The 16673-nt window shown below is 47.8% G+C and overlaps 2 protein-coding genes across 2 annotated transcripts; one reads left to right on the forward strand and one right to left on the reverse strand.

Moving 5' to 3' along the window:
* Nucleotides 1-12118: 12118 nt before the first annotated feature.
* Nucleotides 12119-14219, reverse strand: F5J12DRAFT_897147 (uncharacterized protein; the record flags this gene model as incomplete). The annotated part of the gene is made up of 5 exons (XM_051748001.1): nt 12119-12467; nt 12520-12695; nt 12748-12888; nt 12939-13899; nt 13966-14219. 5 exons carry the CDS (start codon nt 14217-14219, stop codon nt 12119-12121), a joined length of 1881 nt encoding a protein of 626 aa, XP_051595797.1.
* A 618-nt stretch (nt 14220-14837) lies between these two features.
* Nucleotides 14838-16052, forward strand: F5J12DRAFT_897148 (Isy1-like splicing factor; the record flags this gene model as incomplete). The annotated part of the gene is made up of 4 exons (XM_051748002.1): nt 14838-15003; nt 15056-15227; nt 15292-15488; nt 15556-16052. 4 exons carry the CDS (start codon nt 14838-14840, stop codon nt 16050-16052), a joined length of 1032 nt encoding a protein of 343 aa, XP_051595798.1.
* Nucleotides 16053-16673: the final 621 nt, after the last annotated feature.

The raw sequence follows: 16673 nt of genomic DNA on the forward strand, positions 1-16673 counted from the left end.
CATGACTCCACGTTCCAGAAATTAAAGTCTTTGTTATGCTCAGCCCCAGTCCTCACTATCCCCAACTTCTCGAAGCCCTTTGCACTATTCACAGATGCTTCGAAGCTTGGAACTGGCATGGTTCTCACCCAAAAAGGATTGGATGACAAATGGCACCCCTGTTCTTACCTCTCTCAATCGCTTGTTGGGGCAGAACAGCGCTATCAGGTTTATGATCTGGAAATGCTCACTGTCATCCATGCCTTGAAGGCTTTCCAACCATACCTTCTCTCCCTGGTCAAACCAACTGTGGTCTTTACAGATCACAAAAACCTCGAATATTATCATGAGCCTCAACAGCTCACGCCCCGCCAAGCTCATTGGGCTGCCACTGTGCAGTCCTACCCCATTCATTTTTCCTGGCAGGTGGGCCACCTTCAGGTCCATGCCAATACCCTCTCTCGCAAGAGTGAAGCTGTGGAACCGGCCCCCATTCCCATGGTCCTTCCCCTGGACCTTTGGCTTTTGGAGGGGGTGGCTCCCCAAATTCGCCTTGTTTCACCCTCTTTTTCAATTACAAAAATACAAAAACAACTAAAAATAAACCGCCTCTGCAGAATTGGTCGCATTCCGACCCAGCCTTCGCAATCCCAAAAGAACACCAAGCCATATTCCTGCCCATCTGAGGAAACTCCAAAGGGGAATAGGCTGCCTGATGCTCGCCCGACTGAGGAACCTGTCAAAGGAGCTAGAGGTGTCTACACAATCTCCGCTGACTTGTATGAGCACATCAGGAACGATGCAGCCAAACACTCGTCTGGTCTGGAACCCAAAGATAACATTACCACTGCAGAGGATGGAACAAAACGATTCGGAACAATGCAGCTGTACATTCCCCCTGAACACCGCTGACACTGCATGTGCACTTACCATGATCACGAGTCCTCCGGTCACCCTGGACAGAAGGCAATGTTCGCAAAAATGAGAAAAGAAGTGTGGTGGGAAGGTATGGGAAAGAAGATAAAAGCTTACATCGCAGGATGCCCAGTCTGTCAGACCACTAAGGTTGTGACACACCCACCAACCCCACCGGTCATCCCACACAAAGCCCCGAAAACCATGTTCCCGTTTCAACAAATATCCATGGACCTTATCACAGATCTACCCATTTCGGGAGATCAAAAATATGACTCCATTCTCATGGTTGTTGATCAGGGCCTGATGAAGGCTGTGCTGTTCATCCCATGTCATAAAACTATTGACTCCATCAGACTCGCCTGACTGTTCCATCAATTCATTTATTCCTGATATGGAACCCCGGAGTCAGTAATATCCGATCGCGGACCCCAGTTTGCTTCGTCACTTACCAAGGAGCTCTACAAGGCAATAGGAGTCAAGGCCAAGTTGTCATCTGGATACCATCTGCAAACTAATGGAGAAAGTGAGTGAGTTAACCAAGAAGTAGAGGGATATCTCCGACTGTATTGTGTGGAATTCCCTAACTCGTGGGCATCAAAGCTGCCCTCCACCGAATTCGCTCACAACTCCTGGATCCACTCCATTCACCAAATGACACCCTTTTCCCTCCTCCTTGGATATGACCCCTCCCCTTACCCCAAGGTCTGGCTAACACCAGTACCATCAGCAGACGAAAGGCTGGAATGCCTTGCTTCAAGTCGAGACATCGCTGCGCTGGCCCATTGAAAAGCACAGGAACTGATGAAGTCCCACTCAAAAGGGACTTATGTTGTGCCCAAGGTTGGAGATAGTGTTCTCCTGGATATGAGTCATTTGCACATCAAAAACCAGTGCGACAAGATTGCGCTGCAATGACCTGGACCCTTCAAAGTGACTCATGTTGTGTCACCTGTCGCCTTCCGATTGGACCTTCCACCAACTTGGAAGGTTCACCCTGTGTTCCATGCCTCGTGGATCTTTCTGTTCGTTGAAAATGATACATATGGCACTGCACCCGCAGCTCCTATACCTGAGTTGGTGGATGATGAAATTGAATGGGAAGTGGAGTCGATACTAAATCACAGGGTTGATGGTCACAGAGGTAAAAGATGCTATCTGATCAAGTGGAAAGGGTTCCCCCATTCGTCCAATATGTGGGAACCCGAGGAACATATAAAAGATCATGCATCCGATGCCCTTGACCAGTACAAACTCGCTCGACATCTATGCAACTAAATGGACTCTCCCAGCTCTACCAACACTGAAAACGACTATGCCAACATCCCCTTCCCCTCTGAATCCATTTACCACACCGACGACGATGGGCTCATACCCCCCATCAATGTCTATGCCCCAACCTCGCCTCCAACATCCCCCACTGGCTTTCATGTCTCCGGGTTCTCCTCGCCCGTCTCTCAACCCCGTTTGGTATTGCCCCCTGTCACCAGAACACTTGGACCACGTTCACTCAAGGGGTTCTCAGTCAGGCGCATCCCAGCCCCAAAGGCCAGAGTCCCCCTCAGTGAGGACAGTAACCAAAAGGGAAAGGGTAAAGCATGCCCTGATGATGACCCCAATAGTCCAGCAGCCCCCTCTGGTGACACCCATGTTACTGAACCTACCAACCTTCGCACTGCCTTTACCACCTATTCTGACAGCACTCAACACACAGCCTTCGACCTCCTCGCAACCGCCACCACTGCCCAGCTTGACCAGCACCGATTACCAGTCTCAGCAAGTGACTACCTGGACATTGTTAGCGCACTTGATGTCTTCGACAACAGGGACAACATTAATGGGTGCTCACCAGAACAGGTTGAGTATTTTGGGATGTTGTCTAAAATCTACAGAGCATCAGACGTGATCAACGGACTCATGTCCAAGATCCGTACTCGAAAGTTAAGCAGCACCACCCTGCTGTCCAAGGTAATCATGATCGACATGCTGGAGAAGGCCTCTTCAGACCTTACCGAAGCTGTGACGGGTGGTGCCTACCATCATTTACATCAACAACAAATAGGAGAGTTCTTGGCTCCCCTGGCTGCTCGGATCTTAGATCACATCATCCCGAAGCAAGAGGAATCATCGGCTTCGGAGAATAAATTAAAGAAGAGCGCTATGGATCAGGAGAAGGAGAAGGAGTGGCGCGCCATGGAATTAGGGTTCATGGACTCGGGAGAGTTGTTTAAAGAGGTCGGTTCCCGTCTCGGTACTGGAACTCACAACTCCGCTTGGGAGGTTTTACTACAGGATGCGTCGTGGGCAGGAATCCATAAAAACTACTTCAATGCAGTCCACGCCACCATTCCTCTCCCTCCAACTCCCTTCGTCCCCGTACCTACTGATCAACTTTGGTTCTATCTCGGAGGCCAGTCTCCCATCCTGCCTGACCATGCCCTCTACCAGCATGCATGTTACCAATGCTGTTACTTGGGACATTGGTCGTGCCAGAACGGATGTGGCTCCCGCTATACTCCGGCCCTCGAGGAACCACCGACTCCATCACCTTCATTGCCCGTTGCCTCTCGGACATGTTCCTGCATCTATACTTCTTGCCAACCCCTATCCGCACGCCCCAATAATGCAACTTCTGGCTCATCCTCAAGGGTCTGAGGACCTTGGGGGGGGGGGGTGATGTTACGCTTCCATCAGGGGTCTTTCCATTTTCAACTCTTCGTGGTTACATGTGTCATGTGCCTTGTTGCATCTCTCATAGTCGTCGCCATCCTAGGGGCTTGAATGCTCCAGGGAACGTTCGGATCTCCTGCTGTCATGGTATTTCCAATACCGGTTGAGACCACGTTGCCACTGTGATCCGGTATTCCACCGCCCTCTCTGATGGACGACTTGTTCATTTCTTGCTCTGCTGACTCATTCTTTATTGCCTGTATGTTGTACTATAGATCCGGTGTCAGGCTCCTCGCTGCGCATTGATTGCACAGCCGGTATAGCCTTTGTCTCCCTGCCTACCCCCATCTTTGACACTGTATGACTCCTTTATATTTCATTGATGAACTCATTGACTACTGTGGATACGCGTTGCGATGTGTCGCTTGCGACTGGTAGGGTACTCGTACTTAGGGGTATATAAACCCATGTACTTTACCTTGTATCCTCAGTTTTTCAATAGCTTGCAACTGAGCTTCATCCCTTTGATCCAATCCTCGTTCTCTCTCCATGCGAACAACCTTAGGGACTCGCCAGAAGACAGAACCTCTGTCAGATTGTTTCAATAACTCAGCCATAGGGGTTATGACAAGTTTGGCCCATAGACTCCCACCTCGCACGCTTCGTGCCTATTCCATTTGAAGAAGTCACCGTGCCTGGGCATAACACATACCCATAGGATTTTGGAGCACTCTGGAGTAAACTGTGGCACCAACCTACATTGGCCACCCTTTGGCAGTGACCCCTATACATTAGCCAGCCTTGGCACAGCCCCTATCTCATTGGCCTCCATCAGCCATCCTTCAGCAGTGACCCCTATACATTGGCCAGGTCTTGACAGTGCCAAGCCATGTCACACCATGCCAAGCTCTACTGTCAGCTCTGAGTGCCATTCACAGTGCTGCATAGCCATATAGTACTCTGAAATACTACAGGTTGTCTGCTGAATGGCAGAACAGGATAGACACTTGGTAATGAAACTACAGGCACTGAATGATATAGGAAACAATGCTAGTGGCATGGTGCACTACCAAAATGTTGGTAATCAACTAGTAGACCCTGCTACACTTGTGATCAAAAGTGCAGACACTACTACAGTTGTGGTAATGAAACATGTAGACACCACTAACAGCATGCTGCAATACTAGTAAAATAGCAGACACTAATAAATTGTTGGTAATCAACTAGTGGACCCTGCTACACTTTTGGTAATAAAAAGGGTGCACACTAGTAATCAAACTGTGGACAGTGCAGCATGCTCTGGCACATGTGCTGCAGTTTGCTCTGGAGTGTCAGCATGGTACAGAATGCTCCCAAACATATGCTGCAGTTTACTCCAGAGGGCCATGGCCTGCTCCAGAGTACTCTGGAATGCTATGGTATTCTCCAGCACATGTGCCACACTTTGGTTCAGAACATACACCAAAGCTTACCCCAGAGGGCCATGGCCTGCTCTGGAGTGCTCCAGAATGCTATGGTATGCTCTGGCACATGCATTGCAGTGTGCTGTGGAGGGCCATGGCATGCTCCAGCACATGTGCTGCAGTTTACTCTGGAATTTGCTTCGGAGTGGCTAGCATGCTGCAGCTTATCCTGGAGGGCCATGGCATGCTCTGGCACATGTGCTGCAGTTTATTCCAGAATTTACTCTGGAGTGGCTGGCATGCCACACTTTGGTTCAGAACATATGCTGCAGCTTACCCCAGAGGGCCATGGCCTGCTCCAGAGTGCTCTGGAATGCCATGGTATGCTCTGGCACATGTGCCACAGTTTGCTTCAGAACATATACTGATGCTTACCCTGGAGGGCCATGGCATGCTCCAGCACATGTGCCACAGTCTGCTCTGGCATTTGCTCTGGAGTGGCTGGCATGCTACAGTTTGCTTCAGAACATATGCCACAGCTCACCCTGGAGGGCCATGGCATGCTCTGGAGTGCTCTGAAATGCTATGGTATGCTCTGGAATATGTGCTGCAGTTTGCTCTGGAATTTGCTCCAGAGTGTCTGCCACAGCTTACTCTGAAATTGGACATACTGTGTAGTCATGTTGAGCTGCACTATGTACAGGATGCTGATCTGACCTGGGCTATGCCATATATGTCCCTATCACATGGTGATATTCTATTTGAAGCCTCTCCATGTGACACCTAAAAATATAATTGCAGCTGATTCATCTATCATGCATGACAATACAATTGTAGCCAATCCTGAATGACACATGACAACATAGTTACAGCCAATCCCTACATTATGCTGACAACTCATAGGTCAGCTCAACCTCCACTGGCCCATGTGACACAGTCTAACTAGGTACATGGGCTCCCACTAGAATGTTATACATACAGTATATGAGTCATAATAGGTGATGAGGCCATTAGGTAGGCCTAACTACACTCAAAGCTAGTGTGATGTGAGTGCTTACATAATCAATTCTGGTTGCAGGACACAACAATCTTGGTTTTCCTGCACAATCAAGTAAATTCCCAATGTCAAATAATTTTTGTACAAATGTAACACCATAATCATGGCTTTTTCAGCATTCTCAGTACTGATTAGTTGTGGAACATGTCAGGTATGGGTGGGGGAAACAGCACAGGGATGACTGAAAACAGATTTTTTAAGGGTTTGATTGTATTGGACATATACCCTGATGACATTACTGTAGTGGGCACCAATATTTATGGGGATTACTCTGAGAAAATGGCCCAGATGGACCAGGAGGATGGTTCCATGAGTTGGGGTAGAAGAGGGAGCCTTGATGGACCCAATTCATTGTTTGGCATTATTTGTATGATGACAAATCATCAAATAAACCATGTGATATACCATGTAAGCATTAGTAAGTACCTCACAGCATTTTAAACCTTGTTAAACTCAAAACTATGTAATCAAAACTTTAAGTCAAAAAACTGTCTGCATGACATGTCATTTTCAAATGGCTGCTATTCTATCAATTCCTATCCAAATCACTTGATTCATGGACCAATAGAAAGCCAAGAGTAAGTACCTTATTTCATACACTCATGGTTTAGGGCTAGGGTTAGGGGTTATTGTGTTTAGTCATAACTAATGTAAAACATACAAACATGCAGACAGTTTTTTGAGCCACTGTATGTTGTGACTATATTAAATGATATTAGTGACAGGCCCATCTTTATGTTTCAACAGGGTACATCTTACTGGGGCTGGGCCTGCCCATATGTCATGACAATATAAATAATACTACTGAAGGGCCTGTCCATATGTTGCAACAATATAAATAATACTACTGAAGGGCCCAACCATATGTTGTGACTCTATTACATGATACTAGTGATGGGCCCATCTCTATGTTTCAACAGCAGTACATCTTACCATTGACAGGCCCATCCATATGTTGTGACATTATGAAATGACATTACTGATGGGCCCATCTTTATGTTGTGACAGTGGTATGGCTTATTATGAATGGGCCTGCCTATATGTTGTGACACCATAAATGATATGACTCCCAGGCCCATCCATATGTTGCTCTCACTTTAGTCCCTCAGGCTTGTCCATGTGTACCAGCTAATCTATTCAGGTGGGCCCATCTCAGGGTCTATATAAGTGTTGGTGTTTTGGCACACAGGCTGCCCATGTGTTGTGACTAAGTGTGACTACACTATGTGACTAGACTGTGTGTCTAGGATGCTCCTAATGTAGAGAGGAGCAGAGAAGAATAAATAAAGCAAAGATTATACATTTCTCTTGAGCCTAGAAGCCAAGGGAGTAGACTATGGTCAGTGTACAGAACAATAGATGAAGACTTAATTAATGAGGACCAGTGGATTCTTATTAGAGGCTCAAGAAAAATGTGAAGTTAGATAGTGGATAAGCCCATAGGAAAGTCTCAGCCACTACTAAAACTAGACAGTGAAGGAAATTTGCTAGGAACTGCTGATCCCAGAAATCTTTTTTTTTGGCTGCCTAAGTACAGGGGGGTTATATACTCTACAAGGGTACAGTTTATGGAAACATAGTACAAAGCTTGCTAAGTATTTTGTAAGCAACCTTTAAGTGGGATTTAAGGGTTTTTAAGTGACTGATAAGCATAGAAAGTGATCAATAAGCATAGAAAAGTAATTGGTAATCATGAGAAAGGAGATTGACAAGCATGGTAAAGGAATATTAATGAAGAAAGGTTGGCATGCATAGATGATATCAAATATACACATGACAGTATACAGCAAATATATTCATTGTCTGGGTAGGTTTCTTCATGTAAACAAATGGAAATGATGTACAAAAACCTAATACTATTGCTATTGTAGTACTCTGCAGACATGTAAACCTACATATTCATATTTCACTTCAAGACTTGACATAGCATTCATGCCATTTATTCCCATGAACCATCTGACTCAAATCCAGCTCTATACAACTTCCTCTGGGGATAACTGCTGTGTTCCACATTGAATAAAATGGTACTCTGAACATTGGGGGTATCCACAGAAGTAGTCTTCTCTTTGGTCCTCTGATCCAGCCATCTGAGTGAAGCTTGACTGGTTCACTCCTTACATCCTCCTCCTCCTGTAGGACACCATCAAGAAGTTGGCCACTTCCCTGCAATGCATGTGAAGAAGAAGAAGAAGAAAAACAGATGGAATATGCTGTTGTGACTGGAAGTTCTTTGAACAAAGCAGAATACATGACAGATGGATAATACTCACCAGTTTCATTGTCTGTAGGCAACTTCAAATTGATCATATTCTTGTAGCCTTGAGCATCCCAGACCCTCAAAGTGTTGTCATAAGATCCAGAGACAATTCTCCTACCATCCAAGGAGAATGCAACTGACTGGGCCCAGTGATCATGCCCCTGAAGAGGGCTACCAATCTGCACACCTCTCCCAACATCCCAAATCCTCACAGTTTTGTCATATGAACCAGAAACAATTGTCATTCTATCAGGGGAGAATGTAACTGATTGAACCCAATCAGCGTGCCCTTGAAATGAGTTTCCAATCTGCACCCCTCTTTTGGCATCCCAGACCCTGATAGTCATGTCATCTGAACCAGAGACAATTCTCCTGCCATTATAGGAGAATGCAGCTGAGCTGACTGTAGAAGTATGCCCACAAATCAGGGTAACATGCAGCCCACCCTTCTTAACATCCCAGACTCTCACAGTATGATCATCTGAGGCAGAAACAATTTTCCTGCCATCATGGGAGAATGCAACTGCATTGACTGATGCTGTATGCCCTAGAAGAGGGCTACCAATCTGCACACCCCTTTCAACATCCCAAACCCTCACTGTATTGTCATATGAGCCTGAGACAACTCTCTTGCTGTCAGGGGAGAATGCAACTGATTGGACCCAGTCAGTGTGACCCTGGAGGGGACCACCAATCTGCATGCCTTTCTCAACATCCCACACTCTCACTGTTTTGTCATCAGAACCAGAGGCAACCCTCCCACCATCAGGGGAGAATGCAACTGACTGGACCCAAGACATATGCCCCTGAAGAGGGCCACCCATCTGCTCCCCTGTCCCAGCATTCCAGATTCTCACAATTTTGTCATCTGAGCCTGAGACAATTGTCTTGCCATCAGGAGAGAATGCAACTGAATTAACCAAAGAAGTGTGTCCCTGTAAAGCTTGCTTGGCAGCTGCCCACTCTTTGGGCTGCCCTTTGTCAACTTTAGCAAGCCCAGAAAATTTTGGCATGAGTTTTGCTGACAGCATTGTGTTTGAGGGAACAAATGGCAGTGCTGAAATGTAAAGATGTGATGAACTGTGTGCAATCACACTGCCAAAATTTTGGATGAATGCAATCCCATCTTGTACCAATGTTAATATGTCCTCAACATCATTTTGACCCTTCAATTTAATTTTAGATGAGATCAAACATAACAATGGAGAACCTACCTGTAGCCATTCAGTTGTGCAAAAAAGTGCATCTGCAGCTTGCCCAACTTCACCAAGAAGACTCATGATCTCAAGCCAGAAGAGGATTTTTTCGCTCCCCACAATGGCCACCACCAGTCCTGCAAGTATTGGGTCAAAAGCAGTCTTCTGTAGGTGTTGGGCCCAGAATCGGCATGAGTAGGATAGATGGAGTGGAATGTTCTTGTTGATCCTCTCTGCCAAATCAGGAATCTCTGAATTGCTGAGGTAGGAACTTTCCAGTCCACAGATGTTGAATTGGAGATGTTCAGAAAGAACCCGCAATAAGGCAAAGGTCAGGTCATATGAGTTGGAAATGTCAACAAAGTAGACTCCACTTTGTGACTGATCAGTGAGGAAGTCATAAAAGGATTCATGGTGGGGGTGGACAGGAGTCTTCGAGTTGCCATCATCTCCACCTAGCAGTGGGGCCATGAATCTCAGAACAATAGCAACATCATAGTGGTCCTCCTCCTTTCGGAACAGACTGCGCATTATATTCAAGGTGTTCATAGGCAGAGGCTCCACCATCATCAGAACTTGTTGCATCACTGAGTGGTATCGCTTGAGAGCTGACTTTGGTACAATGCTCTCCAGGATTGCGGTATAGGTGAGGTGCAGAAGTGCACTTCCTTCTCCAGACTGAATGGCGATCAGCATATCAAAGCGTTCCTTGGCAGTTTGACCAGGTACATCAAGCTTGAGGAACTCGCAAGCAGACGTGCCCATTCGAACAAACCACTTGACTTGTGAGCAATCCGGCCTCTTTCCATAGATCCAATATGCTTCAAATTGACATAGCCAAGTCTGTAGAAAATGAATTGACTGATGTCATGCTCAGTGGACAGAGAAATGTTGTCCAAGGACAACTTCATCACATGGGCAGAGCTGCCTAGCACATAGCTGATGTCTGGCAATGACCTGGATGTCACAAGGATGCGGACATTGGGGGGTAGATAGGCAGCTTCCGTCAGCGTGAGCAGAGATAATATATGCCTCCTCGACATCTCCTGCCCACTTTCGTCCAGAGCATCAATCACCAGCACAGCATTCCCAACTATCGCACCATTAATCTTGAACAATGGTCCCAAAATGAGATGTTGCCACTGCTGCATCACATCAGCTGTGGTCATCAGAAAGTGGTCCTTCTTGAAGGCATCTCCCAGCGCTCGCCGAAATACCACATCCTGCTCTGCCAGATCACGCGCAATCGTCGTCAAGATTTTTTGCTCGCGATGTTCACCCTGCTTATCACGTGCGAAGCAGAAGCAGGCCACTAGTCCCCCCGCCTCCAAAACCCACGATGAAACTGTATGAGCAATGGCCGATTTTCCACTTCCAGCCTGGCCACCAAGCCAGAAGATGCGGGGTTCATCAACGTCATGATTGGTGATCCAGCGCACGGTTCTCTGCAAAACTGCCGTCCTGGTGTTGTCCAAGCATTTCTTAGTCGTATCCAGGCCTGCGCCATGTGCATAAGCCATGCCTTCGAGGTTCGGATCTTCCAATGCACGATACATGTTGGACTGAATGTCCTGGACTGCAAAACCGGGGCATTGCTGCATTAAGTCATCCAAGGTCTCAATGTAGCGCCCGACAATGATCTGCGTTTCGGAAAGAACATCTTGTTGTTGTTCAGTCCCTGAGTAGCGTCGTGTCAAAATTTACATGCCAACAAGACATGATAGAACCTACAGAATTTCTTTGTTTCAGAGTAGTTTCTAACAAACCGTGCGGATTCACTTATAATCCGCGCAATCTTCGCGAGGACATTTCTCATGTCATTAATATTCTGCTTGACACCGTCTGCCAGTAGCAGTTTGTATACGAAAGTGATCTTCTCCAACAGAGTGGACAGCGCATCATCCGAAGTCGCTTGCTCAAGGATCAACTGGCAAGACGGCTAAGTCAGAAGAAGCACGTGTATAACGGAAAGCCGCACCTGAGAGGCATCCGTTAAAGTTCCCAGTATCAACTGGACAAAGGGGTGAATCTGTGCGCCGATACCAAGGGAACCAGCAGCACAGTTGAAGTCTTTGAGAGGTTGGAGATACGTATCGCTGCAGCTTTGAATGTCTATAAATGCAGAATTGCCCTGTGTGGAGTCGGCGACCGTTTGGCCAGCCAATACCATCAATGTCAGGCCATCCAATGAATGCGGAGCAGCATTGACTTGGTTGCAAGCTATCGATGCTCGAATCGGGGATGATGCTGCTTTGTTGATGGACCCTCGACTCTGTTGATTGAAGGTGAGCAACGTCATCCCAATAGTAGAACATCCCAAATCACGTACGTCCTGGGTTGGGGTTGTCTGAGGTCCCACCTGTTGCCGCTGAGCAGCGATACTCCTGTCAACAGTATCCACGGGGCCAATACCTCGGTTCAACTGACGAAAAAAGCGCCTCATTTTGGCGAAAGTCTCCTGGTCTTTCTTTGACTGCTCGCTGGACATCGAACTTTAGGATGAGTATTTCGCGCAGAGCTGACACACTCTAGTAAGTAGGACGACCAGCAAGGGTGGGAGGGAACTTGGCTTTCAACGCTACTCGATCACGTTTCTACCACGTGCGCAGCGAACACAGCTTGTATACTGGTAAATATAACGTTACATTGAGAGCATATCCACAGCTTGTTGGTTGCGCCCGGAGATTTCCCGCAAGTTGGTTGTTTTATCATTAACCATTTTCTTTTGAAGTGAAAGCGCTTTCTTTTCGTCCCCTAGACGCTCCACAATCGCCCATGCTGGAGTGTTGTCAAACTTCTCACGGCGGACCTTTCCTTGGAGTTTCAACTCATTTTCCAGTCGGTCCTGCAATATGGTGCGACGTTTCGAGCCGACCTGATCCCACATGGTTGATACCAGTCGCAATCGATCGATAGCTTCCTTCCCGCACCAATTCGTCAGCCGCGCAGACGGTGTAGTGACACCTGTAAGCCTGATAGATCTCTTGTATCTGCTCAGTACAGATTAACTTTAAGCGAGATCGAGTAGGCAAGTTGGCTCACAGTAATATCAATAGTTGTTCTATCGCTTTAAAATCGAACTCATCCAATGAAGGCGTATCTATGAAAACGAAGCGTTTTCCGTTATGGACGCTTGCGAAGGCGCCGGCAATTTTCGTGCAGGTCGCTTGCGAGTTTGCATCCGGTTCTGGTGGTATCCCAGTAAGTTTATTGATGAACTACATCTCATGTGAGTGACGATTCAACGTGAACAGTTCACTATCAACCTACGTTGCTCCTTCCGGAACCCGTGTTACCCAAGACGCTGTCAATGAGAGGGACGAATATGTCACGAGAGGGATCCGCTGATTGTACATACAGGACGACGCTATCGCTGGGTATGATATCTTCGACCAAAACCCGGAACCTGCTCTGTGACAATGTTAGTACATAATGAAATATCCCGGCAACTCAGAGCATACCTCTTTGGATGACGGACCCCTGATGTTAAGGTTGATATTGTCTCGGTAAGGGAGAAGGATTGGCTTGAACTCAATTGGTATTGTTTGATTCTCAGCCACCAAAGGCCGACCAAAATATCTAGAGCGGTTGGAACGGAATTGCTCGATAATGATGGTTACGGGGCCTGACTGGGCCCGGGCATCGCAGCATGCCAGGATCGCAGAGAGGAAATCTGAATCTCCAGAGTAGGATTCACGTTTCAGAGGGAGCCATATTTCAATGCCGTGATTAGTGACAGTGAATGTTTGAAATCTCTCTTCCGCAGATGCCAATTCTCGTAATTTCTTTGAAGAAGACTTTTCGAGGGCAACCATAAAGTCGCTAGGGGACATCCGGATTACGCTCGAGCAATCGCGGAAGTGGCTGGGGTCATTTGCCAGGAAGCTGTGGGCCGTCCCCGCGTTCCTTGACCATCCCCAGGCAAATATGCTTTGGTCATTGGTCATTCGTATAATTTCCAACTGTAGACGGAGGAACGCGTTCTTCCCCTCCCCATACAACAATGGCATATACACGCCAAACAGTCCCAATAACGAATATGCACGGTCCTCTTCTCTCGTCGTCCTCCGGTCAGCGGCCCAGGACATAATTTGTGCTACACTGGGATAGGACCAACTGAGGCCCTTCTCCAATGCATCAACCGAAATCCGCGTGATGACCTTCAGAGTACGAGCGCACTTTCGCTTTCGGGTAACGAACTCCCAGTTCCGATTAAAAAAATGAACGTCCTCCGGGGCTATGAGTTCCTGGAGTGTCCACCCACGCGAAAACCACTTCGGCCATCCATTAGACTCGGCAAACTTATCGTTGTCGGGGTCGGTGGGAAGAGCATTAGCATCGGTGTCATGGAGGTATGCATAGCAGCGGTCGGAATTCGCATACCACGCATACATAGAATTGATGGCCTCGGACAGCTCGGCACTGCTCCGTTTGTCAATGCAGCACGCATCCACCCAAAGCCAATGCAGACCGTTATGACAGGCTCACAGGCAACTGTTGCGAATCTTTTGGTACCCATAACGCTCTTGGATCTCACGTCTGGCGGCTACATCCATCTTCGTAAGGCTTTCCATCTCGGTATACTGCACCTCGTCTTTTGGTCTACCCCAACAATGAGACAGTATGGCGGCATATGCTGCCTCTGTGAGATCGGGACCATTGAATTCCACCAGAAGCTGTGTATCCGGCCCAGCTGTATCCGCGTCAAACTGGAGAAAGGCCTTGACGTCGATCAGGCGCATGACACATCAACCTGGCGGAATTCAGTACAGATCTCGCGCACAACCTACTAATAGTCGGCGTACGAGGCAAGGAACGAAATAACAAATGAGAAGGCTAAACGGTCTAGCAAGTAGATCGTATGATCAACGAGGGAAGGAGTAGAAAAGAGCCTGACACGAGAACACGCTGAGACCCGCAGGAACGCGGGAAACGTGGTACATACATACGTTATAGGAAAGTGCTCGAAACGACGTCACGGTGAAGAGCGGGGGACAGAAGACTTGAGACCGGCACTCTAGGAATCAGACGTGAGAACAGCCGAGTAAGGAGCAAGACCGGCGCTTACACTCAGACCATGTGTACTTAGCACAACGGCGGTAGCTCGTCAAATCCAGCGACTCATCGTCACTTGTACTCATCCCGCATTTGCGACGTAGTGCGCCGAGCAGGAGCCTAATACGTGCAGACTCAGAAATATTGGCTAGTCGCTTACTAAGCAAGACATATCTTGTCCTCCGCCAACACACATACAGACATCCACTACGATCATTCCAAGTCATGGTGCGTCTTTTTTGTTATTTCGGGACCCACACGAGTCACATTCTCTTTAGGCGCGAAATGAAGAAAAAGCTCAGTCGATGCTCTACCGATTCCGCGAGGCGCAAGCCGCCGAACTCGGTCTCGGTACGCGGGCAGACAGGCGGCCTAAAATGGCGAGTGCGTGCAAGAGCTTGCGAGAGTGCGAACGATGGCGGGGAGAAATTTTGAGGGAGATAAGCCGGAAGGTATCCAAAATACAAGATTGTATGTTGCGTGTCGCTGTCTTTTGAGTGCAGGTGACTGACCGACGGTATAGCCGGGTTGACGGATTACGAAGTGCGAGATCTGAACGACGAAATCAACAAGTTATTGAGGGAAAAGAGGCATTGGGAAAATCAAATTATTGCGCTGGGAGGCGCGAACTACAGGAGAAATGTTGCGATGCTAGATGACGATGGGAAGGAAGTACCGGGGACAAAAGGATACAAGTATGTCCATACCCTTCTCTCGCTCCATTTACTGCTGGAATTCTGACGTTATGAACACCAACAGATACTTTGGCCGTGCGAAAGACCTTCCCGGCGTCCGTGAACTCTTCCAAAGCAGGAAAAAGGAAGAGGAAGAAGAAAGTGCTGCGTTTACTTATTACAAGAAGTTCATGAACCAGGGACCGGCGTACTATGGCGACTTGGATGAGACACAAGGTGTAGATGGGGTATTGGCATATGAGCAGAAGGTTGAGGAGACAGGTGGGTGTCCTTTCCACGCTTGTCTTCTGGGCGTGTATAGATGTATTGACGACCGCCTATTGCACAGAATGGAAAGAAGCGTACAAACGCGTACGAGATACTTTGGGTCTCCCGCCCAATGAACCGATACCAGAAATGCCACGTAGCGCCTCTGCGTCGACACAAAACCAGCCGTTAACACTTTCACCACAGCCAAACCCCTCGTCCCCACAAGCAAAACGGAAAACGTCCGACGGTGCAGATACAGATGCAGGGGTAGACGCTGGTGACCTAGGTACGAAAGGTACGGAGGGAACGCAAGCCAAGAGATCCAAAACTGTCCCTTCAACGGTTTCCATTGCCTCCAATCCTACATCTACGTCTGATCCAGTGCAAGACACAAACAGAGCCCGCATGGCGCTACACGCTCAGCTGGCTGCTTCGTACATCCCGTTCCTCACCCCTGAAGCGCTGATGCCGCCGACGTTGCCTACAAGAGCAGAAATGGAAGAGGTGTTGCTGAAGTTGCGAAAGGAAGCGCTGGTACAGGAATTTTTCGGTGCAGACCCGGAGGGTGTAGCGTGAATGTGACGTACTTTCCTTCCCTCCGTTTTTGATGCTCCGGTTTCTTTCGTGAGAGCGTACTGTTCGTCGTTTTGTGAATGATATGTGTGCTGCGTGTACGTGTACGTCAGCGGTAAGTAATCTGCAGTTCTTGCTCACTTCGGCAGTTGCGGACTTTCGGGAGAACAGATGCCGGAGATCGTTCCTGAGGATTACAAGTGCGACTTTAGTAAAACACTCATGGATTATCGATCATCGAGTGACCAAGTCTCACGCGGTCCTGTGGATGGCAAGGGAAATACGGCACTCCCTGATCTTGGCCAACATATGTGGACAGATCGATGATGTATGGTAACATCACATGCAAATAGGCAGTGCAAGAAGGGACAGGTGAGAGAAGGATTTCCGAACTGACTTCTCGACGCAGGGCTCGCTGCGAAAAGTGAAAAGCTCAACAGGAAAAAAGAAGGACATGCTTTTGCTTCAAGAGATGGTTGATAAGAGAATCGACTTGTGGAAGATGTCCTCTGTCGGAGGGGTACTGCAGGGCAATGCATTGCTACCGAAGCCTGTGTAGCCCCTCAGCGCCTGAGACTTATGGCCATCCAAACGCAGGGAATTAGGCCTGTCACACGTCACCAA

Source organism: Pisolithus orientalis (genome assembly GCF_024613125.1).
Source record: "Pisolithus orientalis strain OTSU chromosome Unknown F5J12scaffold_48, whole genome shotgun sequence".
Taxonomy (NCBI): domain Eukaryota; kingdom Fungi; phylum Basidiomycota; class Agaricomycetes; order Boletales; family Pisolithaceae; genus Pisolithus; species Pisolithus orientalis.